Source organism: Spea bombifrons, chromosome 4, assembly GCF_027358695.1.
Source record: "Spea bombifrons isolate aSpeBom1 chromosome 4, aSpeBom1.2.pri, whole genome shotgun sequence".
NCBI classification, from domain to species: Eukaryota; Metazoa; Chordata; class Amphibia; order Anura; family Pelobatidae; genus Spea; species Spea bombifrons.
This window is the reverse complement of record NC_071090.1, coordinates 53,833,600-53,860,617: the sequence shown is the minus strand read 5'-3', so window position 1 is coordinate 53,860,617 and position 27,018 is coordinate 53,833,600. Positions and strand designations below refer to the sequence as shown.

At 37.9% G+C, this 27,018-nt stretch overlaps 1 protein-coding gene across 1 annotated transcript; it reads right to left on the bottom strand.

Moving 5' to 3' along the window:
* Positions 1 to 6,372: 6,372 nt before the first annotated feature.
* On the bottom strand, positions 6,373 to 25,657 carry CAV1 (caveolin 1). Its single transcript, XM_053463493.1, has 3 exons — positions 25,509 to 25,657; positions 21,875 to 22,045; positions 6,373 to 8,091 (listed from the first exon to the last, which is right to left on the bottom strand). Exons 1-3 carry the CDS (start codon positions 25,536 to 25,538, stop codon positions 7,750 to 7,752), a joined length of 543 nt encoding a protein of 180 aa, XP_053319468.1. The 5' UTR covers positions 25,539 to 25,657; the 3' UTR covers positions 6,373 to 7,749.
* Positions 25,658 to 27,018: the final 1,361 nt, after the last annotated feature.

The window sequence follows — 27,018 nt, the reverse complement described above, 5'->3', positions numbered from 1 at the left end:
CTGTGTTGTAATTGTGTTGAGAAGAAAGTCAAGGATCAAACTTCTGGAAATGTAAAAATCAACTACAGCACAATTTCTGTTGTGATGCATTTAGAATCACCACTGTTTTTTACTATTTAATATTTAAAGATGTGTGCACCCATTGCCAGTAAAACAACGTAAGGTATATGTGCTATTAAAAACATACTGGATATATATATATATATTTTTATGCACTTTATGAACTATACTATGGCTGAAATGGGTGCCACCCAACAAAAACGAGCATAGAAGCACAGAGTTTTACAGTAGATAATAGCCATTAGGCGCATCTAGTATGTGAACAGTACTGGACTGGAGTGGTATAATGAGCCCTAGTGCTTTAAACCCAGTGGCTTATAAATCGCAGGCCTGTGGATTCATTCTACCATTTTGTAGTATATGGCTGCATGCTAAAGGTATGTGGAAGGTGTTTTTGAGCACTGGAGCACCTGGCACTTGCTGGTGAGTGCAACAGACAGTCCAGGCCTGTATGTGTTGTGTACGTGTGTACAGGGCCACCATCAAAAATTTTGGGGCCCCTTACAGAACAAGTGATCTTTTTTGCTCTTTTATCTTGGGGCAAAGAAGGCACAGACATGCTTTTGGGGGGGGCATCAACAAGCTGTTGATGGCACAGACAACCTGAGGGCACTGACAAGTTGTTTGGGAACAACAATGGCCCAGTAGAACAATGTGATACACCAACCACTATGTAATCAAAGTGTCACCATTGCCACCTTTGTAATAAACTCTGCCACCTGTTAAAAAAAAAAAAAAAAGATAAAAACTCTCTCCGCCAAGGTGTAGTATAGACTGGGAGACCAGTATAGACTGGGAGTCCAGTAGGATGAAAGGTGGGATCTAAAGGAAGGTAGCCAATAGGATGAAACACAAACAGAAAACTAAGTTAATGGCCAATAGGGTAACAGAGAGACAGGACACAGAGTTAATGACCAATAGGGAGAAGGAGAACAATGGTACTTGACAAGAGCTAGGTGAACCTGGGCTATACTATAATGAAGGGGTGTAATGGCAAGTGAAGGGAAAGAGTAAAATAACTCATAATTTAAGCCAGCATCCTTTCATTGACCCTGCCAAGTAGTATTTAATAATAAACAGAGGGACAATTTGTCTGCCTGATTGGACCCCCAAGACAGCGGAGCCCCTTACAAGTATAATGGTTGTACCCCCCTGATGGCGGCCCTGCGTGTGTGCGCGTTTGTGTGTATCCAGGAAGTGGCCAGATGAGTTGACTTAACTGTGAGTGGGAGGTGCTATCAGGCACCAACCCCCTGAGCATTGGCCTGGAGGCCCTGAAAGCCTATAGGGGCCTGCATTTATGTCCCTAACCCTTCATCTTCAACTATAGCAACAGGTCCTAGCTTTCTTCTCTTCTCTTCTGAAAGCTACGTGGGTCATTGTTCTGAGCCTTCAATGGCAAGAGTAGTAGCTGGGGATAATATAGTATAGTAGAAATAATAATAATAGTAATAATAATAATATGCATTTTAATATTGCATTGTTACACTTAATCCCGGTTCAAGAAGTTACTTTCATTAAAAAGTATGTGATTTTATCCATATCCCTTACACTTCCTGGTTTAAGTAATGAGTTGTCAGCTATCGTATTATTCTTTATAAAATTGTGCATGCATCCAATATTCTTCAGGTGCTTAATATATTTAAGAAGAGTAAATAAACAAAAAAACAGCTTATTGACTGACCTGAGAAAAAAGATAAGTGCTTCTTATGAAGTTAATTGGAAAGAACTGGCCTCCATTTAATACATAGCACAGCAAACATGATTATTCCTTTTCATTAAATTCTCTCGCATGGTACACAACTTAAACCAGTCCATCAAAATAAATTTGTTTAAACACTGAAAATTGCTTTCTGTGGCTCTGCTTAACTGGTTGCTTGGCATAATATAAATACTAATGTGATGGAAATAATTGACAGCCACAGTAAAGACAGATGAAATTGTCATTTTATGTATGCTGTCATAATCAGAATTCCCTTTGTGTAAACATTATGCAAGATGCATATTAAGTATTTAACAGCCTGGCACTTATAGGATTACGGGTACTTTGGTAATATGGAATGCATGGCTCTATATTGATTGTCTGTACTGTATATAATAAAATAATCATATAATATATACATATAAACAATCAATAGAGCTATCATAACATAACAGGTAGCCTCATTACATTTCACAGTCCCCCTTCTTGTAAATAAAAAACACAAGCATACATATACAAATATATTTATTTTTTATTTAATGAGGTGGCAGAGTGTGTACCCAACCTATTAAGGGATCTGGATTCCCTGCGCACCACGGGCTGCTTGGAGAAATCAGATATCTCCCTTGTAACCAGCCCCTAAACACTATGAAGAACTTTGCCTAGCTGACATAGCCTCTATAGTGAACCTTCTCAGCACCCGGAATGAAAACCACTGGGATATGACATCATTTCTCACCACCTGGCAAAGTGAATGGTTGTTGTGAAGGCACAGAGTAAGTAGGGTCACCACATGTCCAGGATTGCCCGGGACTGTCCCGCAATACATTGTCCTAGAATGAGAATTCTGAGTGATGGAGTTCTCAGCTAATCAGGAGAGACTTCTCAATTCTTCTTTCTTGGCTCGCTTCCACCTGCTCTACTCTGCATTAACATGGCATCCCAGACCGCTTCCACAATAGGGTTGAGTTTCCGCACATACCACCTCCCCCATTGAAAGAATGGGGGAGAGACTATCCCCGTGGGTGCGGCATTGCTCCACATTTTTGGGAAGTACTCCAAGAGGCCAGAATAATGCAAATCTGCCGGGGGAAAAAAACTGGCCTGGTGTAATACTTCAGCAATTAGACAAAGCCTCGATGTACACCCTCTCCCCTGATTGGATGAAGTACTACCAGACTGTTAGAGAAAATTAGAGAGTGTGAGAGAGAGTGAATGAAGGTGAGTGACAACACATTTTGTTTCCAAATTGAATTAGCCGGAATGATAGCAGGAATGAGACGACTGCCCCTGGATGATGGCAAGCTGATGTAACAGTAGAAAATGATATATGTTATATTAATAATAGAATTCAAGATTTTAGGTTTTATGTAGCAAAAAAATACTAACCATATTTTTTAAAAATAAGCGCTATCAAAAATTATGGAATAAAATAATTTTTCAGGGATTAGGTATTATGCAGAAAAACAGGTTATTTCTACAGCATCTCCAGAAAAATATATTTATATACTATGTGTTGGAGTTCATTATATTTAAGTATCCTCTGTGGACAGATACATATTATTGTATAAACATATTTTTATTTACACATCTTTGAGAAAATAACTGTGCTTGGAACATTAGTTAACAGCCTCTAATGATTAGTTTTGTTTTTAAACATTTTATTAGAGCAATGCAACTTTACATGTTGCATGTTTAAGATTTTCCTTTTATGGGCAATAGGGCATTGCAAAAAAAAAAAAAAGATTCCAGAATGCCTTAGGGTATCATTAACATCTATGATTGGAAAAATGTTAGGCTTTATAGCAACAAAGCCAAACTCTTCTACAGCCTGTGAGATTATTTCTAAAAATTGGACCTTGTGCAGTACTTGTATACTTTCTGGAGTCTGGACTCAATCAACACGGTTTACTTCTTACATCAGCAGCACTAGAATTCTGCGAACAACCTTTCTAAAAATAAAAAAACCCTTTATGTACTAAATGGAATATTTTTTTTTAAAGGTGCCACCAAAAAGTATAATAAAATGATAAAAAATGTGCATGTTGCTTACATCAATCAGACATATGATCAAATCGAATTTCCTCTCCAGCGTTTGCAAGATACTGATTTTCACAATCCTGGGCAATGCCTTGATGTCCTTTGGTGGGGTAAGCAAAGTTCCTCTCGTTTCACGTTTTTATATTCTTCATCCTCTTTTCAGACACTCCTTGGTAGCTTTCCAATCCCAGCCACCAGTAATCTTATTTCCCTGATTCCATGACATGATGGTGAAAGCAAGGAACCAGCAAAGATCCTAATCTAAACATTTCCGCTTTTCCACCATAATCCTGCAAGAATTTCTGTACACGTGGTTAAGAATTATTTTTAAAGAGAATAATGAAAGTTGGATATGTTCTTCAGGGATAAACATGGATCAGACATGCAGTGGGAAGCATTTCCTTAATTTTGATATAACCAAAATAGATCAAACCAAAACAATTTGAGATTTATTAGATGAACTTTCTGTGGTTACTATATATCTTATTTTATTTTTGGAAATCTGGAGATATATTGTGTCTCACGCACTAACATGTGTTACTAATAACAGAAGACATGTTTTGTTGGGAACTGGGCCTGCTCAATCTTCATGGAACCAGCCGATAAAAAAGGTCATCCTTATTTCTGGTTCCAAAACAGAGCCTTGTAACAGATACAGAAGATCTCACTAAGAAAAAGGTTTATAAAGACCCTGACTGCTACTCTATTTTTAGTTACAAACATTAATAAAAATCTACATATTTGGTAGGGAGCAACTTAAACAAGCATACAGAAAATGATATACTTGTGCTATATTTGCATTTTTATTGTATATGTAATAAATATTTTGATTTTGCCTATTGTGATTTTTTTTTTATTTCTTTCTACACAAGTTAAAATAAATTATTAGTGGAAATATGTATAAAATATTAAAATATGCTTGGATACAATATATTCTGTAAATTATTCTTCAGGAATAACCATACTGGTAAAAAACTTACTTGATTCCTATTGGATTTCATATTTTACATTTAATTTGTAATAGAAAAATAATTTTGCTAATTTTAGTTTTTTTAGTCAAAACGGCCCTCATTAATGAAGAAGTACATTATCAGAAATAGTTACTAAACATCTTCAACCCACATGCTGCTAAAAGCAAAGTCAAACTATATTCTTACCTTCCAGAAAGCAAAATAATCTAGATTTAAAGCTTGCTGATAACAATACCTTATATGAACATTTTAAGCTGGAAGTTTACCCCGTATTTTTACACTTAGGAACTTGGACGCTTACTAATGCTATTAAATCTCGTGTTAACATAACCCATGAAATGATTACATTTCATCCATCAAGTACTGTACAGTAAAACAAGAATTATCCAAACATTGAAGGTTCCCTGAAACAAATACTACCGACATTTCTTTTGTATTTTATTGTTTGATTAAAAAAATAATTTATTAAATAATTCAGTCTGACACTTTTTAAGCCTTTCTGTGATTAAATTAGAACTTTCTTTATACAGGAAGGACAAAGCTAAATTTGTATTTTATTTTAGGATACGTTACAAAACGTTAATCTGTCATCTTGAGTTTAGGTATTAGGTATGTAGTGTTGAATGCATATTCATATGGAAAACAGGTGAACATGTCCACCATTTTTGGGTAACTGAATGCAGAACCGCTAAACTATAGCTTGTATGGCTGACTGCCTGTTTTTTTGTGGTTTATACTATTACATTTTAGTTCGTGTTCCAGAAAGCTAAGGCGGTTTATGAAAGCATATCCCTACATTTCAGGTGGCCAAATTCAGACACCTGAAATGAGGGTGTGTGGAAAGGGGCAACGTCAGCCCTAGAAGTATCTAGGACCAACTCTTAAGTGAGCGGTACAGGAGGCATGACCACTGCCCTGTCCTACCTGAACAGCCCCTTTGCCACACTAGCGCCACTAGCAAGCAAAGTCAGGGCTCTACTGCAAAAATTGGGACTGTTGGTAGGTATGTGAAAGGCAGAAGGCATCTGCTGCAAAACCCCTTAGGAATAAATACCATATTGATTGCTAATTTAATAAAACAAAGCACTGTTGACTCTGAGCTAATCTTCAAGTGGTTTACTACTCTGTTCTGTGTAATTGGCAACTACCTATAAGAACCCAAATTATAAAAATTGATAGCAGACAGTACATGTTGCCTCTTTATGCTTAAAGCATCATGGCAAGTCTTCATTGGTGACATGTGTTAGACTTGCATTAGATGGTAAATATGTCCTAGTATAGACCATATAATGGACCATATCTTTATACGGATGCTGTGTATGATGTTAAGTGTATTACTAAAGAAAATAACCAAAATAGACATGAGAAGTTATGTATCAAGAACAGTTGTGGTGCAAAGAAGTGAAAGTGTTGTAACCACCATAACAACCAACTTAATGTCGTTGCAGATTGCTCCACGTCACATCACAGTCGCTATGCTTTTAAACAAGCATTTCGGTTTTTTGCATGAAGGTTGGGTAAATTATAGACTTGGTCTTTTTTGAGTCTTTTTCAAAACAAAGCTTTACGTTTACGTACAAAAACAGCACAATCAAAAAGTTTCACTTTATAATTCACTTTATATAAATGAAAATTGCAAGTAACACAAACATTAGTTTGACTGTAGTAACCAAGCAGTGGCATGTACATCAGATGCAAAAAGTGTTGTTGTAGTGTAACAAGTAAGCAACTAAATCAATGGAAATAAAATATATATATTTATATTAAAAAGCTGGCTTAGCAACAGCCATAGATGCATTTATTATCACACATTTAATATCCATGAACATACTAGAGTTTTTATCTCAAGAATACAAAATTCTTGATAGTTTTGCAGTCAACCATCCAATAGAAATCTCAACTTTTTTGGATGGATAATTGAGATAATACTAAAAACAGATGGTTTCCCAGTGTCCATTTTTTACAAAAATGAATTGGTGTAAACATTAGAGGCAGCAGTGATATCTGATACTAGGGCAGCTAGGATCACAGTGAAATAGTATTGTTAGCAGTATAACACTCTGGGGTATGCTGGAGGAAGGTGTCATGATCTTGCCTCTCTCGAATAATCTGCTGTTTTGGCAAGAACAGGTAGAAAAATATATATTTGCAAAAATACTGTACATAGCCTTTATCGCTTTATCAGAAGCTGGTAAAGGGCACAAGAAATGTCTTAAAGCTGTGTCTTTGCTCCATTATGGTCAATGTTCTCGGTACATTGTATACAGTAGCATGCATTAGTGCCAAGGTATTGCCTTACGCTATCCATAGAATCACTGAATTTAGAAATCTCACTAGAAATGAGATGATCTACTTGACTAGGAGGTTAAAGATAGTGATTGCACAGAATGTAAGCATTGTTGGCTTATTACATTCTCAGTGATAGTCAATATTCTGCAAAAACTGTGTAGCCTTATTTCAGAAAACCCTTTACGTACTAGAGAGGTGACCTACAAACTACAATACAACGTGATAGTCACCCTCTGGCACTCAAAGGTTCGGAAATCAAACCAGTGAATTTAACTACAGCAGTTAGCTGATAATACAATGGGAAGAACATTCTTTCACAACCTGCCAAGCTGCATAGATCATTCCACTGCAATAGCTCTATGCATCACACCCAAAAATTGTCATAGAAAATATCAGCATGATTTTGTTGGATTTCTTAGTCTCTGTGCTGCACCAATATACGTGTTACATGTAAGTACAAGGTGCATAGAAAGTAAACAAAACAGTATTTCACACACATATGGCTGTCAACATATGAATTGTTTCACAAAATGTCAACTTCCTAAAGACAATACAAATTCTGATAATTACATTGCATCTGATATAAACTCATCTAGTGTTTTCTTTGATCTTATGTCAGTGCCCAAAAATCTCTGCAGTTGAAAACTGACACTCAGAATGTGACCTTTTCCTCTTAGTTAACGTCACCTATACTTCTTTGCGAACGGTAATTCGGACAAAACTGAAGACTTTGCCAATGGCTTCGAACAGGGGGTCACAGAAGGTGTGAATGCAGATGGAATAGACTCTGCTGATGCATTGTATCTCGATCAAGTAGCTTCGTATGCATGGCACCACTGCCCAGATGTGCAGGAATGACAAGATGGCAAAGTATATGCCCCAGATGAGAGCCAGCGGGATGCCAAAGATTGCCGACAGCAAGCGGTAAAACCAGTATTTTGTGACGGTGAATGTGGTGAAGCTGGCTTTCCAGATACCATCAAAACTGTGAGTTCCTTCAGGTTCAGCAATCACATCTTCAAAATCAATCTGAAACAGATACAACATGAGGTTTTGGACAGGTGGCTTTAAAGACATTGAAATACTTTTCACCATTCATTACACTAGAACACATTATTTCATATGGTATATCAACAAAATTATAATGGAAAAAATAAGAGTTAGAACAGAAGCTATCCAACAAAAAGCAAGATATCAAAGCATTAAACACAATTTTGAAGGACAGACTTACAATGCAGACACCCAGGCTGCCAGATTCCCTGGCCAGTGTCCTGATTTGGGCACTGTTGGCACCTTGGGTATATTGTACATGTGCTAAAAGGTGGAGGATGCTGTGACAACAAAACATTTCCCCAGTAACATACCCAGAGCATAACTGGTGGAGACCTACACATGACATCATATGCTGTTGGCTCTCCTTGGATTGGTTAGTATGCTTAAGATATGTAAACTACATCTATATTATCATAAATCAATTTATGTTGTTTCTTTTTCGATGTCAGAAAGGGATCAGGAAAATAAATACAATAGAGTATCTCAAATATCAGCAGTTTTAATGGCCAAAATATTTATTTTGTTACAAACTCATGGCACCAGGTTATTGTGGATCTAATAGTTTTCTTTTTTTAAAAAAAATGTCAAATGTTCGGTTTTATAGATTACGTCCCATCAGGCAGTCTGATTTAAAAGTAGACAGTAATCTATACGTACTGGAAAGACTAAATCGCAGAATATTGTATTTTCCCCCTGGTGAACTACTACTTCACTGTCAGAAATCCTGTAAACTCTATATTATTGGTCAGGCATTTTTAAAACTTCTGCATCTCTACCAGACATCAATTTTTCATGATCTGCGGAACTATTCTTCCGCTATAAAACCTCATTTGCACAAGGAGACATATTAATCTTAAAGTTTAATCTCAACGCCAAAGACATAATGTTATTTCTGGAAAAATAACATTTTTATCTTGATGGATGAGTAAATACAATATCCATTGATAATGTTAACACGTCCAGGCCATTCATAATACGATCATAACATTTCACATTTTCTCTCTTATGATAACGATTTCAAAGGTTATAGAACTGCATATGGAAATTGCACAGCACAAAATCATTAAAATCATACCGCTATAATAATCTATAAAAGTTGGCCTCATCTGATATTAAATAAGTAAATCTATATAGCAAATGGAATTGCAAATAAGGTAGTTTTACACTTGGGAACTACTTTCTATTGCAAATGACTTTTTTTCCAATTTTTAAGCCATATCAAGGTTGGACTGCTTTAGAATTTACATATGTATATTTTCCTCCCATCAAATCCTTAGTTCGATAAAAAAAAAAGCCATGATGGATTACAGGACTGAGTATCCTTCACTTGGTTAACGAAGATACTCTTAGGGCATCACCTCAATCAGGAAAAGTAGTAACTCAAATGTAATCACAATAAAAAACTCACATTTTGCCCATCAGCTATGGAAAGGATCTTGGCAAAATTATTTAAGTTTCATGTAGAAACCGAGCAGCATAAAACAAGCCGATATATTGGGTGAAGTAAGTGTCATTTCCTGGGAATTACATCAAAGGGATTCTTAGATGAATTATTTCTCTGAATTGCAACTGATGTTTTATTAGCTAGAAAGTTTCACATTTTTCAATTTATTAAAAATCCTAATAAAACTCAGACTCGGGCAGAGCCCACACAGTGCCATTTACATTTTAATTATCAAAGTCTACAGAAAAATGCACTGCAAATATTGCAAAGTGATATATATTTACTGCCATGAATGCACCGGTTCACCTTAATGACTCCATTTATGTAGGCAATATGAAAATATTTCTATACGTTAATAATTCAGAAAACAATGAAGTCGTATGCAGGGCGAGATCAGATTTATACATATACATGAGAGAGCAATTCAGGTGGTTTCAAAGGGTCTTCGGCATATGGTTTAGTTTTATAGGAGAAGATGCTAATAAAAGCTCGGATGAAAAAGCATTCTAATTGGTGGAGGCAAGTAAAATATTCTGCCAATCAAGGAAATGAGCAGAACACTCTGCTGCTCATCAAAAGAAAATGGGACCTTAATCCAAGAGAGGGCGCTATGATATTGGCAATGCTTCTAAGAACTTAATTAATACAAGGATGCCGCCTTACATGGAATTGAAAATGAAAATATAACCTAGTTGCCCAGATGATTTGGATCAGAGCATCTAAGTATTCTGCTGTCCACCATCCTAGTCCTTGCTGGGGTATCTTTCAACTACCTACACAGAGATGGGGTATACTGCATGAAAAAATATAAAAGTGGCTACAAATTGTTCAAAATAGACAGAGGGTCATCTATCGAATCAAAAAAAAATAACCTTCATACTGCTATATTAACAGGAAGGAGTATCCTTATGAAGAGTAATTATGGAACAAAATAGCAAGTTGGCCAGTTTCTAGGAACATTCATTTAACTGCAATGGTACCGTCATAGTACTTTCACGTGCCCTATGAAAAGTTGAAAGGGGGGGGGATAGCTTTTGGAGAAGCTGCAGAGCTGCAGCTACCTACCCTCCCTATGGTCTGATGTTTCATGCCACGGACTGGCTGCTTGAAGCAGTCAATCAGGGCAGGAAAGTGCTTCTTCTGAAATCAATGGGATACATTTCTGCACATGTACACTGTGTGTGTGTGGGGGGGGGGTTCTTAGAGCTAAATATATCATGTCTCTTGCATGAAGTGTGCAGGGAGGTAGGTGGGAAAAGACACCTTGTAAATTTAATAGAAGCTGAAAATCAGGCTGCAGCTTTTTCTATTGCAAAAATACATTTCTTACTGCTGTGTAACAATACACTTAATTTGTGTTCTGTGATGTTCTGGTGTGCCCAATGGGCTACATGCCAACTTGGTTAATTGCTAGTACTGAGCCATAATCGTCTCCAGTCACATCTGGATTCTTTTTGTCCAATTGTAGCAGTTTAAGGTCCTAATTAGTTCCATTGGAAAAATGGTTTGCCTATGGTTCATAAAATGCACTAATGGAATGTGAATTGAAATAACTTTTCAATGAAAATTTACATTAAATTATCCACGTTAACACCATCTTGGATATGTGGTTCTCATTTAAAAAAAATATGTTGATTCGATGCCCTGATTGCCATGGAAACCACTTTAGGATATGTTGTGTTATATATGGAAACTATGTGCATAGTAATTCCTACCAAACGTTACATCTGTAGTCACATATGCTACTCAGCTGGGAAGAGAATTAGTCATGAGTCAACATGCAGAAATGTGTAACTTTCCATCCTTAGCCATCAAGCTAATTTAGTCAGGACTTTGATTTCTTTTTTGAGATTTAAGAGAAATAAAATGTTAGACAGTATAGTAACAGACATCAACAAACAGCCCTGATTATTGCATTTATAATTGTTGTGGATTCATCTATTTCCGATTAACTTTGAGTATGACAACATCAATGTCATTACACGTTGCTTTATTCCCATCATTAAACATCATTAAACTTTGCTTTATTCCCCCTGATGCAGAGCACATGGTCCTGAAGCCATGCAGGTATTTTTAAAGTACAAGTCACTGAAATACTGTACATCATTGTGGAATGTTTTAGGCAGACATGAAGATTTTATTTTTTGACAGTCACTAGCTTCATACTAGGAATTAAAAACACAAACATATTTCATAATTTCCAAGTGCACCAAGCTTGTTTCCCCCACCCAATAAACCCATATTTTGGGCTAGATGCCATTGTAAATCAGACTGAATCCTTGCCATTATTTCCACCCATGTCTGGGGTCTATTCCCTACTTGGCTGAACTTAAAAAAGATCTAAAAGCCATCGAAATCTGGAACGCCTTAGAAATTTCTAATGTTTTAGCCAAGCAACTTCGAGGCTCTAATAGTTCTTCTGCGTCCCTGTTGACTATAACCTGTCTCCTAGGGATTTTCACTACAAGTACCGCATCAGCAAATTTATCGCAGCAGGGAAGCTAGCTATGTAATGGGCTATTTTACTTAACTGTACTGTATCAAAATTATCCCCAAATCACACATAGAAAGTCAGCTCTGTGACATTATTCTTCCGACTTCATCTTACGTTTTATTAAAAAATGTGACCGGCATCACATATTAAACTCTGGGGCCTGGGAACGTGGACAATTGTCCTCTTAACATTCTTTTTTGGTAATGTGGCAGAGTATTGACTTTGTTTCATGTGTTACTATTAACCAGAGCTATAAAGAGTATAACAGATGTGGTGAATGAAAACTATCTTCAGAACACAGAGAGGAGCTCTCCTAAGATCATGTTATTTGTTTGTCAAGTCACTGAAGGAAAATCAGACAGAATTTACTTGGAATTTGGATGAAAAAAGACAATGACATGACCCCATAGCAGTAGGCTGGCAGCTTGCATTGTCTTCAAGCACCTATGAAGAGAAGGCAAGGTAAGCGTGTGTTGATAGTGTGTGTGAGTACGTATTAGATACAAGGGGAGAGGGCAGGGCTGTGGGACAACAGATCTTAACATGTCCCCGGGTCAAAAGCATAAGCTTTATCACCTGTCAAGTAACAATTTTATAATGCATGCTTTTGTTTCTAGGACCGTTTGATTGTCAGGGATAGCAAGCCACGACATTAAACCCTTATGATGGACTATTACATTATTAATTTGAAAAAGTCTCTCACTCCAAATTAGGATACAGTTCATGCCAACCATCCATATTACTGCCAGCACATGTATGCAAAACAGAGCTTTTGCTTTTAAGAACCAACCATAAGAATGCTGCTAGTTGTATTCGTTTTTCTATTATGGAATTTGGTAACACAGCTAAATACCAAGGTTGGTCATAATTTCACCTCAGCACAGTTCACTGAAAATGGCAGGTAACCTTTGTCCCACCACAAGCACTTCCTTCCCTGAGCTTCACTACAGGGTTGAGTTCTTACAAAATCCTTTGCGAGTTTTACACGAGGACTCGCATTTAATAGCAGCCACATTATATTCCTTGAAAATGTTGAAATCTTTTGTCAACACCTGGGAAATCGAAGGGAATCAGCCAGCAAAAGGCGATAGTCAAAAAGGGTCAGAAGTTTAGATGTAATGTAAGGAAGTTTTCTTTTACTGAGAGACTGGTAGATAAATGGAGCAGCCTCCCATCAGAGGAAAGGCTTTATGTTGGAATAAATTACCATGTCTATGGAAGAGGTGTGCTGTGTCATTTTTCTGGTGGATATAGTATATTGGGATATAGAGTCCTGGGATTACTTGCTATTACTCAACAATATATCATACTGGTTATTACATTATGCTCTATATGAGATGACATGTATGCAGTAACAATTTTAACATCTCACACCTAAACCCCCCTAAATGCCTTTATAAATTCTATATAGAAAATTATTATTTTAGTTGAAACTAACGAATACAGAGGTGATGTCACATTTTCCATCCAGCAGAATGTTCTACTAGATTTGAATAAGCAACACCACTACAAATAGAGACATCAGTTCAAAATATTTAGCTGCGTCCTGCATTCCTTCTCATAAACTTACATTAGGTGGGAGACCATGTACAGTTTAGTTCTCAACAAATTCAAAGAATGTTCTTTGAAGACAGGAAGGGTTGTTCATCCTGTATGATAGAGACCCTTTTGTACAGGAACATTGTGAGGTTGTAACTACAATAAGTATATTGGTCCCCCAAAGACTTTTTTAATTAACCCGGATTTAGCAGGTAATCTGCAGTGATTAAAACTAACCATATGATAAAGGGTTAACCCAAACATATTATTCCTGCAAGGAAGGACGAGATCACCCTGAATAATGCATGGTTAAATCATTGATAATTCTATATTAGTTATACATTTAGCCAAGACAATGCAACTTTCCTTGCAGGAGAAACTTGTCAGCTTGTTAAATTGGTGACTTGACATTTTTTTACGATGACTATGATCCACACAATGACAAGGTACAAAATAAAAGGACCCACGCTGCGTGTAACATATACATTGTAAATCATGGTCGCAAGAACTGATGTCTCATTTACTGTCTTTAAGATGTGTCTGCCATACCCAGGGTTTCCCCCCGATGTCTACACCTGTTATCTACCCATGCTTGACATGCTTGACACTCAACGCAACCCATCTATATACTCACTTTTTCGTCAATTATCCCATTTTCTAGGTCATGACAAGGGCACTTCTCACCCTTAGCATTGCTTGGGCTATGAATTCACCTTTGTACAACATAGCTTAAGGACAGATGTATAATTCAATAAATATTGGATACAGCTGGACATTTTCAGTGTGTGTATGCTGTAGATGAAGTGTCTTTTCCATTCACATTAAGCATGGTGGAAATGCTTTTCCATCCCAAGCAATAAGGATGTCAGGCTTAGTGGCAAGGGGTAGTTGGAAATACAAAAATATAATGGGGGTACCAGTAATTAGTGAGGCAACACTATCTGTTTCAACAAAATAGTGATAGGGTCACTTTAGTTAGGAACTGTTAGATATGAAGATACAAAGCATATGGTTTAGTTGTCAAACTGCATTGCTGTTTATTAATATTTAAATGGTTACAGCTAAGATCCAGAGAAAATACTTACTAACAAAAAGAGTTCTAATTAAAAGTATCTTATAGTACATAATGGGTAAATTGTTTTTATGCTTAGTGCATACAATTCCAGTGACACGTTAGTTTATTTATTGCTCTGCTAGATTAGTCAGCCTACTGTAGTCATCGCCTTGCTATTAAAGCTTTGTCTGTGATCTCCAAGTGCAAAATTCATTTCTTATCATCTTTCATGAAGAATGCAAATCTTTCACCTTAAGCTGTTTTGGAATGTCCATCTTTCCCACTCAAGATTAGTTTATCAGCTAACAAATACAGGAAGCAAAATGTGTCTCTCAAACTTCAAAAAGCACAATCTCCTGCTGGCCTACAATAAAGCAATTTTGTATTTTTAATAAATATGTTTTTGGAGATGTTCCATAACACGCAAATGTTGATTCATTGTCTGGAAGGGATTCAAGACTGAGGCACATTTAGCTATTTATATAAAGCTTCACAATGTGAAAACTGTTGCACATATAGAAAACAAACATGTAATAGGAGAGTATGAAATAAATATGTTGGGTAATTCCTGCTGTTGACCCAGGCTACAGGTGCATGTCCAAAGCACCTGCATCACTCTGGTCCTATGCGTATTGACTAGCCTGGTTCTTCACACTGGGGCAGATGGTGAGCTGATTTCTATTGTTAAAGCTCCCATTTGCATTATTGATCTTCTAATGTATATTAATAATATTACCATGATAAATCTGGTCTCCATGGTATTAATGGGTTGGTTGGGGAGATCCGTGAACAGCCCACAGATCAGTAAATAGTGTTGGTGGTACAGTCATAAGTGGCATGAAAACTGGGCTACTGAGGGGGTGGTGAGCTGCAGTTTCTCCTAAAGGTTAATGACTTTTTCATCTGCAAGAATGCAAATTAAAGTTTTACATAGTAATTTCATATCCATTTCATGTTAGTGAGATTTCAGTAGCATTCAAATAGGTTTGACACCAACTCTGCTGAGAATGGACAGCCCATTGAAATTAGAACATGGTGGCTGTCAATTCTGCATGCTATGCGGGCACTGAAATGGTCTCCAGGGTTCATTTTTAAGAATCCTGTTCCTCGAACATTGTTGTACACAGTGACAAGACGTCTGCTTTAAAACTTAAACATGTTTTAATGGAAAGAGAGGGGCTACAGTTTCCATATAAATAGAAAACTGATGTTTACAGTTAAAACTGTTTTTCATTACCAGTTTTCCACTGACATATTGTAATCCTTCATTTATGTGTTTTCCTCTGGACGGTTACTTGGTGCTGGTTTCCAAAGGAGAACAGAGAAGAGCCAGTTCATTAGGCTGCAGCTGCCTAACAACTGTTTGGAAAAAAGTCTTTGCTTGTCTAAATAAGGTGGTATAGAGATCACATCAGGAAAAAGGCAGATGTGTCGAATTTTTTTAGCAAGAAAATCAATACAATTATGCTAAATTTGGTTTAAAAAAAAGGTGTATGTAAAAAGCCAGTACAATCCAGTAGAGTTAGATAAAGGGGTTCATAAATCATGAATAAACATTGCATATGTGTTTATTATGTGTAGCAAAACAGACATGGGCAGAGGGGTGACAGTCACTGGCCCACGTTACTAGTAACACAGCTGTAAGTGGGCCAGTTGGGGAGATCAGCGTAAGCTTGTGAATAGATTATAGGGTGCAAAAAGGAGAGGTTCAATAACAAAGGAGCAACATCTGGATAGTTGTTGCAGACTGAATCTTTATTCTTACAAAAATATAATATCAAATAGCCGGGGAGGGGTAATGGGAAAAAAATAACAACACTGCATCCTCTGTCCATGTATCCACATCCAATGCAGTTTCCTTAGGTTGACCCATCGTTGTCATGGGGTTTTAGGCTCCCAGCAGTAAGTCTCACAGAGAGAGAGACTAGACAAATTGCTTAAATTAAGCAATCCATGTCAGAAAAAATACTTTCTTTAAGACAGAAATATTACAATTACTATCATTAAGGGTTATTTTTAGGGACTGAAAATAAGTTCTAAAAATAAGTGAAGACAGTATAATCTTTTCTACTGAAAGCTCGCTTGAGCAGGGCCCTCCTTACCTGTAACTCTAAATTGTTATATGATAGTACTATATAATAATAATAATAATATTCTATTACTTATCATTCAGATATAATAAAGAACATTATATCGACACCTGTTTTGTCCCTTATATATGCAATGCACTCACTTTGTGCTGCTGCAAAGGATTCGAGAAAAGGGATATAAATTTTGTATATAACATCAAAACTATCTTGCCATAAATAAAAAGCAAAATAATTTAATTATTTTACAAAAAAAGTCTTTGCATTCGCTATTTCAATCAATTGCTGCTGTGCAATAGGAAGATGTGGAATTTGACATGACAGCTGCAGATTGGGACGCTGACAATACAGAATTTGAGGTCCATTGTTGAGTCAAAGGCACGCTTACTTATTTAGCAAATATTTCCACTCAATGTAGCACTTGTGTGACAGTTCACTTTGAACGAATTTAGCTTAATGAGAATTACACTTAATATTTGACTGGCAAAATGTTAAAATATATGAACATCATACTAAACTACAGCATAGCCACATGTGTTTCAATTACTCGAGCACTTTTAGGAGTAACGGAACGCTATGTAATGATGGTATCTGTCTTCGAATCTTCCACTGGTCAGGGCATAGGAATTTGCTTGTAGATCACTGTATGGCTGGAGGTATGGAATGCTTTTATGGTGCGCCTTACAGAATACATGGTTCCATATCTTTCACAGCTGGTTTACACACATTGAGTTCCTATGTTTTCTTACATTGCCATGGCAGTGAATGTGCCTTCACATTTGCTGGAGTCAGTGGAATAACATACGGTAAGTCACACACACTCTACAAGTATGCTGCATATAGGCCGTGTTTATTCTATATAGTGCACGGTTTTCCACTGTCTGTCGGTTCATGTTAAGTAGAGGTGACCTGTATGCTATGGTATTTTAAGCCTCCAGGATTATACAATTTCTAACACATTAGTAAAAGATGATAATTGGAAGACTACCAGTATGAAAAGCCCTCTATGTCTATGTAGAGATAAAATTTGTGTCAGGTATCTCATTATGCTGATGCTGACCTACAACTCTTACCATTCCCAACCTGTGTTTCATTGGAGTTTTAAGTGAACAACAGCTGGAGAGTTACCTGATTTTATCCATACCCATTATTCAAGAACTGGAAAAGTGTCTATCTCTGGGAGGTTGGCAATGATGAATTCTGGTTTCCCTACGTCTGACTCAGGTTCAGCTCACCAGCCACCCCACAGAAGTTACCTCTGTAGGTGCTGTCCTCTATATGACATCATATCCCAGTGGTCCATCTCTTGCTAGGTTGCTATGACAAATTCCATATTGTAACTGGGCCAGTTCCAAGAGGCACTGGGGGACCCTATTCACCCAAAAAGGGTGATCTGCTACCAGTTATGCAGCAATTAAGTTTAAAGAATTGTCTGACCCTTTAACGCTGGAGTGGCCAACATGAATTTCAAAAGCTGCTGCTCTACTACACAAGATGGCTAATCATAGGAGCTGCCTATTACATGCACAGCTATGACCTCTTCTTGTGAGTATTTCCCCACAAGGATGTTAATAAGTGGCGTTCTAAGCAGAGTTATCATAAAAAATCATATGTATAATGTCAAGATGACTGCACAGCTAGATTACTGTTCTAGCATATATCAGAATACGACAACCATGCAGAGGGCTAGCGGAACCCATTTAGGTGATCTACGTTAATGTCTAGGGGACCAAGCTTGTGGGAAGCAACCCCAATAGGATGCTGTCCTGTTTAGGTTAGTATATGCAGGAACATGCATAATAAACCCCAGCTTTGGGTGGTGTTTGATTTTGTTTGGTGCTCTGAAAGAAAGAGGACAGGGCACCGGAGGCATGGTGCATAGACAAAAGAAACACTAAAGCTGGCGCTGGACACACCAAAATTATGACTTTTAGGTAATTTGGCAATATTAATTCATTATTTATTCTCTTAAAAAAATCAGGTCTGCTCAGCTAAATCGCAGACCAAGCATAGTGTTTCCAGTTCCTAATCTGGCAAAATTAAATGTAAGGTGTAGATTTAGCCACGGATGACCAGATACGACTGGAAAGTTTTCCTGTTGCATTGTAATATTACATAACCAGGTTATATAATATCACAGTCCAACTCCAAAAACTTAGCTAGTCAACTAGACCCTTGCAATTATAATAGCAATCGTTGTTTGCTACGATTGCAAATTGGATTTGACATTTACAGGCATGGTTCAAAGTGCTGGTTTAAAGAGATGTTTATTTTTTTAACAACACACCCTACTGAAGATAATAACATATGATGTCATATCCGATAATTGTCTTAAATGAAATGTGAAAAGGTGTGAAGGCATTGGCAACTGTTATGACATAAATGTCACACCTGACAAAAAATAAGTTCTTATAAATAAACAAGTGAACGATATCACAAAAGTAAAGTTTTAGACAAGAAACACATGAGCCAGGAAACCTTTCAGTTCCTTACAGGAAAAAGTGTTAACATACAGTATGTAATGGATAACTAATGGTTAATTTATAATAAGGCACACTTTATAGCTCTACGTCAGTTAACAAAAATAGGGTTTGGTAACCCTTCTTCTGGACTACATAAAACACTTGAATTACAATTAAAAGAATAGAAAACATTATTTAGGAATCAAAACTTAAAAAAAATATCTTCTTTCTGTTTTATAATCTCAAAATACATGAATGAATTAATCAGAGATCACATGACCTTCCCTATGCCTCTGTAATGTGTAATGTTGCTGCGATGATGGTGCCTATGGTTACAATGCTGAATACAAGCACCCTGCAAAATGCATTGGCGGGGCAAGTTATGTATTGGAAACGTAAGCATAGTAAACTTATATATTGTAAATGTATGTGGCGTATATATGTATGTGGTTCACAGGGTTTATCACTGCTGTATAAGTGATACAGCAATATTTCACATTTTAACCTACTTATGTGGCTGTTAGCCCTGTCCTTGAACAATTAAAAAAATTGAAAGGTCCCCATTAAAATGTATATGCGAAAACATGACACTTTGCCAATGAAAAGCTATAACATATTTGTATTTACAAAAATCTATAAATTTAGCATTAAATAGCTCCCAGAGTCAAAATGCATTTAAAATGATTAGACCTCTATAATATGTATTTATCTCGATAAAAAATGTAGATCAGTGATCCAGAAATTCCCCATTCCATTAACGAAGATAATTATCTAATTTAAGGGGACAGGCGCAGCGTAAGAATTTAATGTGGGTTGTGGGAGGAGATTAGTCTAAAAAAGGCAACCAGGGGCGTGGTAGAGGTGGAGTTACACAATACTACCTGTGTCACAAGAATAGGTCACACAAAAAGTCAAACTCCAAGCTTCAAGAACAAAAACAGGAGACCCCCTCTCAATATAGTGGTGCATAAAACCCTTCCTTAATACACTCATTCCAGCATGAATCTGGGGTGTGCATATTTAGTGGGGCAATTAGGTTATCCATTTATGTACAGCATTGTGGGACACAGCTAAAGTAGCTCTAAGCCTTAAGTCTTGGAGAGTTGGGCCACCATAACTCTCAGCATCAGAAGGTCAGAGGGGGGCAGTATAGGTGTAAGCATCAGAAGGTCGGAAGAGGGCACCATAGACCTCAGTATCAGAAGGGGGCACCACAGATCTCAGCATCAGAAGGTCAGAAGGGGCACTGTATGTCTCAGTATCAGAAAGTCAGAAGGGGCCACCATAGATCTCATCATCATCAGGTCAAAAGGGGGGCAACCATCCCACTGCCCGATCCTACTTTCCCAAAATGTTATCATATCAATGGTGCAACATATACGGCTCCTCCTGGCTCCAGAGATGTAATGCTGTATTTTTAAAAAATACTGATAGATGTGTCTACATGTTGTGATCTGGGGCACATAAACACCCTACTCATCGTGTAGTTGGTATGATTTATGGATTATAAATTAGAATCTACAAACAGATGCAATGTAAACTCTCTTCACTATTCAACATTTTATTCAGAGTATCCTCTGGGATTATTTGAAAGAATTTGTGAATCCCTCCATGTAAATCAGCAACTGAGAGAGAAGCATCTAATAGTTTAAATGTGCTTCAGGAACAAGTTAAAATACTATGTTTATATAAAATAACGAAACACTTAATAGATATTCTGTGATGCCTGAAATACACTATTATGGCAGTATTTAGTAACCCTGGAGTTTGAGGGAGTTTGCTGGGGAGGTAAATATTTCATCTCCCCAACTTCACTATGCATTGTGAAGGGCCAACCCCAATCAGTGTCACTTGTAAGAACGGAGCATGTTAGCCCTGTATGTTACATAGGTAACAGAGCAAGATTTCTTGCAGGTTGGCCATATGCAAGATATGAAAAGTTTGTGTTAATGTTAAATAATACAATGATTAAATCCGTGCTGTCACCTGGAATCTCTCAAGTTCAGGCATAGACAGGAACTTAGACCTTTCAGGTTCAGAACTCAAAAACTTTTTTCACACTTTGCCAGCATGAATGGAAAGCAAAACAAATGAAACATTACACAAATGTCACAACATGTCCAAAGTAACACACTGCATGTCTATACCCCTTGGTTCATGAAAAGGGCAGTGTTAACTTAATGCATCCACAGCATTCTCTGAACAGGTACAATCAGAATACCGCCTGACAACCCTGTTACTTAATGGGTGCTGTACACCCAACAGGCATTATAGATTGCATTGGCAAAGGGTCTATGCAGCCTTGTTAGATGGGGTGCATTACTTAAACAGGTATAATATACAGCTTTTCAGAAATCACATGTATAACATACAACACATTATAGCCAACCTACACGTGTAATGTAATGTCTAATCTATGGCCCCTGAACAGGTAGAAACTGAATGAAACAGATCAGAGGCTTCACTAAGTGAATGTGCAAAACTTACGACATTAAGGGTTAATATTAGGAACCACAAGCTCATTCTAGGGGGAGAGGTGGGCAAGCTCTGCATATCCAGCTGTTACCCACCCGCAACTCCCATCATGCTCTGCCAGACCAGTTGTGGTGGCAGGGCATGCACTGCTGTGCACTGGGGCCAGTCCCAGCACACCCTCTCCCTGCGCAGCGCCAGCCTCACCTTAACCACGTCGTCATTGAGGTGCTTGGGGTCCCTGTTGACCAGGTCGATCTCCTTGGTGTGGGCATCACGCTCAGCCTTCTCGCTCGCGTACTCGTCAGCCATGATCTTGTTGTTGGGCTTATAGATGTTACCTTGATCTCGGATGATAGGCGAAGTGTACAGTACACCCTGAATGGGGGGGTGAATCGGGGTGTGTAGGGGAGGGAGGATGTAAGACAAGTGGAAAGGGGAGGAAAAAAAAAAAAGAAAAGAAGCACTTTAGCAACGTGCAACCATAGATGGAAGAGGCAGAGCTGTCAGCCGGAGCAGAGCAAACTTCTCTCTGTACAACTAAGGCTTGGTTTATAAAAGGATCCATGCAAAACACCACACCCCTCTGTACCAGAGCACCGACTGCCTCCAGCAGGGGTCATCGGATCGCCAATTCTACATCATTCCTGGGGGATTCCGACCACCCCCGCAGGCAACCCCTGTCACACCCCGGGAGGGGGGGGGGTGCGGGAGACAGCGCACGGTTTCCATGCGGGCCCGGAGGGGCCACACCCTGCAACCATCCCCATACTTTTTTCCATACACTGGACAGGGAGCAGCTCTTCCCAGCATCTCACAAGCCCCAGACTCATTTAATTCAGGCAGGGATAGATGCCACATAATCTTCTTTAATTATATGCAGTGCATCAGACTCCTATGTGCACCCAGGGCTTTATTTAGTAGCACTCTACATACATGTCTTTACATACACTCTACATATGATCTCTGCTGATTGGTTGAGCTAGCATGCCATAACATAGGATGTATTAATGTAGACATCAATGTAGGAGGCTGTTACCAGGTACGCATTCTGTGCCTCTGGGCCCCTTGTGTGTAAGTGGTTTGGGTGTGTCTGTAATTACTGACATGTAGAGAGGGATAGATGGAGGTCTGAGTCACTGTGCCCAGCTGGATGTGTACATGCCAAGTATATCCTCCCCCTTCATTCCTTTCTTAATAGTTCTAAATATGTGCCGTGTGTCTGTGCAGCTTTGTAGTTCACATGCGTGTAGCATGTGCTACCCTTGGTGATAATGTAAATCACAGACTAACAGACTTGTTACTTCTGTATAATTTGGCGCAGGGAGCCATGGCCATACTGCACTCTGGATTACAATGGACTGCAATTCCCATCATGCTTTGCCATAATGTGCAATGTAGTCTGCAGCAATTGGGACGATAAAACCTGCATTTTCCTTTGCTGCTTCATGTTGGTGATCAAACTTTTTAATGTCTGGGCATCACATGACAAATTGCAGTGGGGTGCAAAAAAACTACCCTAATAGATTAGTGTGAAAGATTGTGCGGACAGTGTTTCCAACTCGCTGATGTTTGTCAGCTGTCACTGTAATCCTCATCCTAAAGGGATCCTTGTCACCTAGCGTAACCTTTGCCAAAACTTGCATTCAGTTTATAATAATAATGCTAAACAATCATTAAACCATCAGGTTACCATCAGGCACATTCAAGTCTGTTTGATTTCACATCGGCAGTACCAACCCTAACACCATATCCCAGGAAATATGGTTTCAGCGACAGGGACTTTAAACCCAATGAACCCAGAAAATAACTTGATTGAGTTATCGAAAATACCAAGGCTGGGACATTTCATTATAAACAGGAAACTGATATCAAAATGAAAAATAAGGAAGAAATTAAATACAATGAAAGCTCAAAACAAGTTCATGACTAAGAAATTGAAACCCACAAAACATAGAACATTACTCCACTGCGTGTATTTAATGTCGTGTATTTCCAAGTGTGGAAGAATTTGCAGTTTTTATTGTTAAAAGAATAAGCCTCATGTTGAACTCCATCTGCGGTGAATTTAAAAAAGCACTATACTCTGTAATCCAGATTATGAGATGCGAATATAATTAGGCATTTTTTTTCATCAAAAAGAACAATGTGCCCAAATATCAATAACTTCCCTTTTTATACATTTAATCCCAGGTGAATAATCCAATGTATTTTCAACATTTCAAATCCTCAAAACCAAAATAAAATGCATATAGTGTAAAATTGCATTAACAATCGTTCCAACTACCCAGTCCCACAATGTAAATGGTGAGAACTGGAATTCACATCAAATGGGGTGACTGGGTGTGTATTAAAGCATTAAACATCTATGGGCTTAATTTGTTAAAGTTTGCCGAATACCTGAGTTTTTTTGTGATTTCTTCCAGCTGGGCCTACTGTAAACACATGGAGCTTCCTGAAAGTAGTATAGTGTATTAAAAGAAGTAGATGCAAAAACCAATTACATGTTTTGGCAAGAAACCACAAGATAAGGGGGCTTCATAATGCAAGCATTGTGCATCCATTGAACTACTACTTTGCATTTAAGGGACATCCATTATGACCTAAACCCTCAACTCCTATGTGTTATATGTCATATATATATGTGGGAAACAAGTGGTATGTTCCTTGAATCAGGAGATCCCTGGAAAAGTAAACATTTAACTATTCATTATGAAGACCACATCACTCTCAACTATATAATACGAGGGGCCAACCCCAAGCAGCTTGTTCCTCAATAAGAGCTAATAATAAAAAATAATTATGCATTAATAAACATTATATTCAACTTTCCTCCCAAACTCTCAAGTTCTACGCTCTTGGTGACGTTTCTCTAACATATGGCACTTTAATGCATGTACTCCCTGATTCTAACCTAATTCTACCCAGTCTTGTCCTGAGTGTGTTAGGACTTGAGACAGGACAAGTGACCTTCTTTATCATAAATGTGAACATGTTAGTGGTAACAACTTAGGAAGCCTGTCATCAGTCCGTTCACACATATGAAACTTTTTAACACTGGCATAATTAGTATCTTTCTATATATACCGTAATTAATGAAAAGCGTTTAGTGTGACACCTGCAACACAAAAGTACATGTTTAAAGGTGACCCTAACTCAATAAACATTTTTTTGTCATTACATTAAATAAATATTTTAGCTAATTTTTGAAATGCTATATACAGTACTGCCACCTTTTTATATGAAATCAATTCTTTATGAAACTGAATTTTAATATCTTTAGCTCATGTGCTACTTGCAGAAGCAAAAATATGACCAAGTTGCTGATCTGTTAAGTTTAGAGCTGATGTCTTAGAACATCTGTACGCTGTTATACCATGTACACCCAGGTTTAAGATTCGTCAAAGAGCATTCCATTGTCCTTAAAGTGGAAATGTGTGCCCCATATCTGCACCAGCACACCTGCAAAAAACAAACATCTCTTCCTAGCGTCTCCTATTGAGTAATATATCAATAGTTAAAAGGGTGCCAAGCACTATAAAACCCAAACTGAAGGAGCCAAGTTACATTCCATTCTCTACTCCCCCATGAAATGTTATTCTCATATAAAGGTATTTTTAAGGAGATAAAATTCCCCTTGTAGTTTGCCTAAGCTGCACACTTTGAATAAGAAGTCAGGGAACAAACTGCTCTGGAGCCTGCAAAAGATTGCTTTACAGCAACTCATCCATGGTCACATTAGTGTGCCCAGGAACATTGAAACACATACATATATAGAGAGAGCGAGAGACAGAGAGAGAACACCCAGAGTGACTGTGCCACAAACAGTGCCAATTCCTACCTCCTCGTCTATGTATTTGCCACCCGACATGCTGTCGTTCAGTCGCTAGGAGTTCTGATTGAGATTTCAGTGAGGTATGATTTAAGGGATCTGTGCGAGGAAGATACAGTATTGTGAAAAGGCACAGCTAGGGAAAGGAGGGGAAGGAGGTGGCTGTGTGAGCAGGATTATTTCTGGCCAAGCTCCAATGTTTGTTCTGCTTGGCTTTGGCTTGGATGACAGCCGTGCTGAACTGAGACGTATCCCCAAGGCGCATGGATCACCAGCAAGGAATAGGGTGCTTCAAGCCACAAAACTTTCATGCAGGAGGAACGCTCGGCTAAATTTCCAATGCTGACCTGAACAGCATGCTCCACCAACAACCCCTTGAAGCTTATTAAAATGAGATAACATGATCATCAAAGAGCTGTGCACAATTTGTTTACACTGGCACTTCTGTGTTGTAAACCATGTTTAATTTACATATCTATATATGTATATAGTAGTTTTCGCTGTAAAAAAGTAAAATCCTTTTGTTTATTGTAATAAAAGACTCAGTATGTATATAATATACAATATACTCTACATACAAAGTGTTTCAGCATTTCATACTCATTTATTATACATGTATTGTAGCGAATGATGCGGAGGACAGGCCCAAAATGCTGCGGAGGACAGGCCCAAAGCTCATTGAACGGGCTATGAGACACTGGCTAGACGCAACAAGCATCAGAGGTGCAAATTGCGGACAGCATGATATGCGAAGCAAATATGAAAGTCAAAAAACATAAAGTAGCGAATGGCGTACTGAATTGTAAGCGAGACATACACAGTGTAGCAAATTCTATACCGCATAGTATGTGTGTGATTCTGAATACAAAGTACATTTTCTCCTGAGAGGATGAGAAATTATACGTCTGACAGGAAAGGACAAGACAATACAAGAGTTAATTTTATGTTAAAATAGTTGAGCAGATGTTTTTGTATAATGATGTTGTTTACACCAAATGCTTTAATGACATTTAAAGCAAAAACTAATATACTTTCAATTTACATGTGACCTAAATAACGATTTACCTAAATTAGTAGACTGGTGGAGAGTGTGGCAGCTGCGGTTTAATGTTGATAAATGTAAAGAAATGCACTTGGGACCTAAAAACCCAAAGGCAGAATATAGCATTGGGGGCACTGTTATGTTAAAGACAACGGAAGAGAGGGACAAGGGAGTAATTATTTCCAATGCAATAAAGTATCATAAAATACAAGCAGGGTTCTGGGTAATATAGCGTATAGGACTCACCTAGATTATTGTGTTCAGTTCTGGAGACCTCATCTCCAGAAGGATATTGACACATTGGAGAGAGTTCATAAGAGAACTACATAGATAGTGAGTGGTTTGCAGGATAAGATCTTAATATGCGACCCGCGAGACCCGCGAGACCCACGAGACCTCGAGGTGTGGCCCGCGTAAGATCGGCAGCCAGGGCAACCGATCTTACGCGGGCCGCACCTCGAGCCCTGCTACTTACCT

Bases quoted from the DNA above. Each gene is read 5' to 3' on its own strand.
- CAV1 (XM_053463493.1), bottom strand. From the start codon at position 25,538: ATGTCGGGTGGCAAATACATAGACGAGGAG. The intron at 22,046-25,508 runs GTAGGAATTGGC...CCCCCCATTCAG, and splicing joins GCAAATACATAGACGAGGAG to GGTGTACTGTACACTTCGCC. The intron at 8,092-21,874 runs GTGAGGCTGGCG...TATCTGTTTCAG, and splicing joins TCAATGACGACGTGGTTAAG to ATTGATTTTGAAGATGTGAT.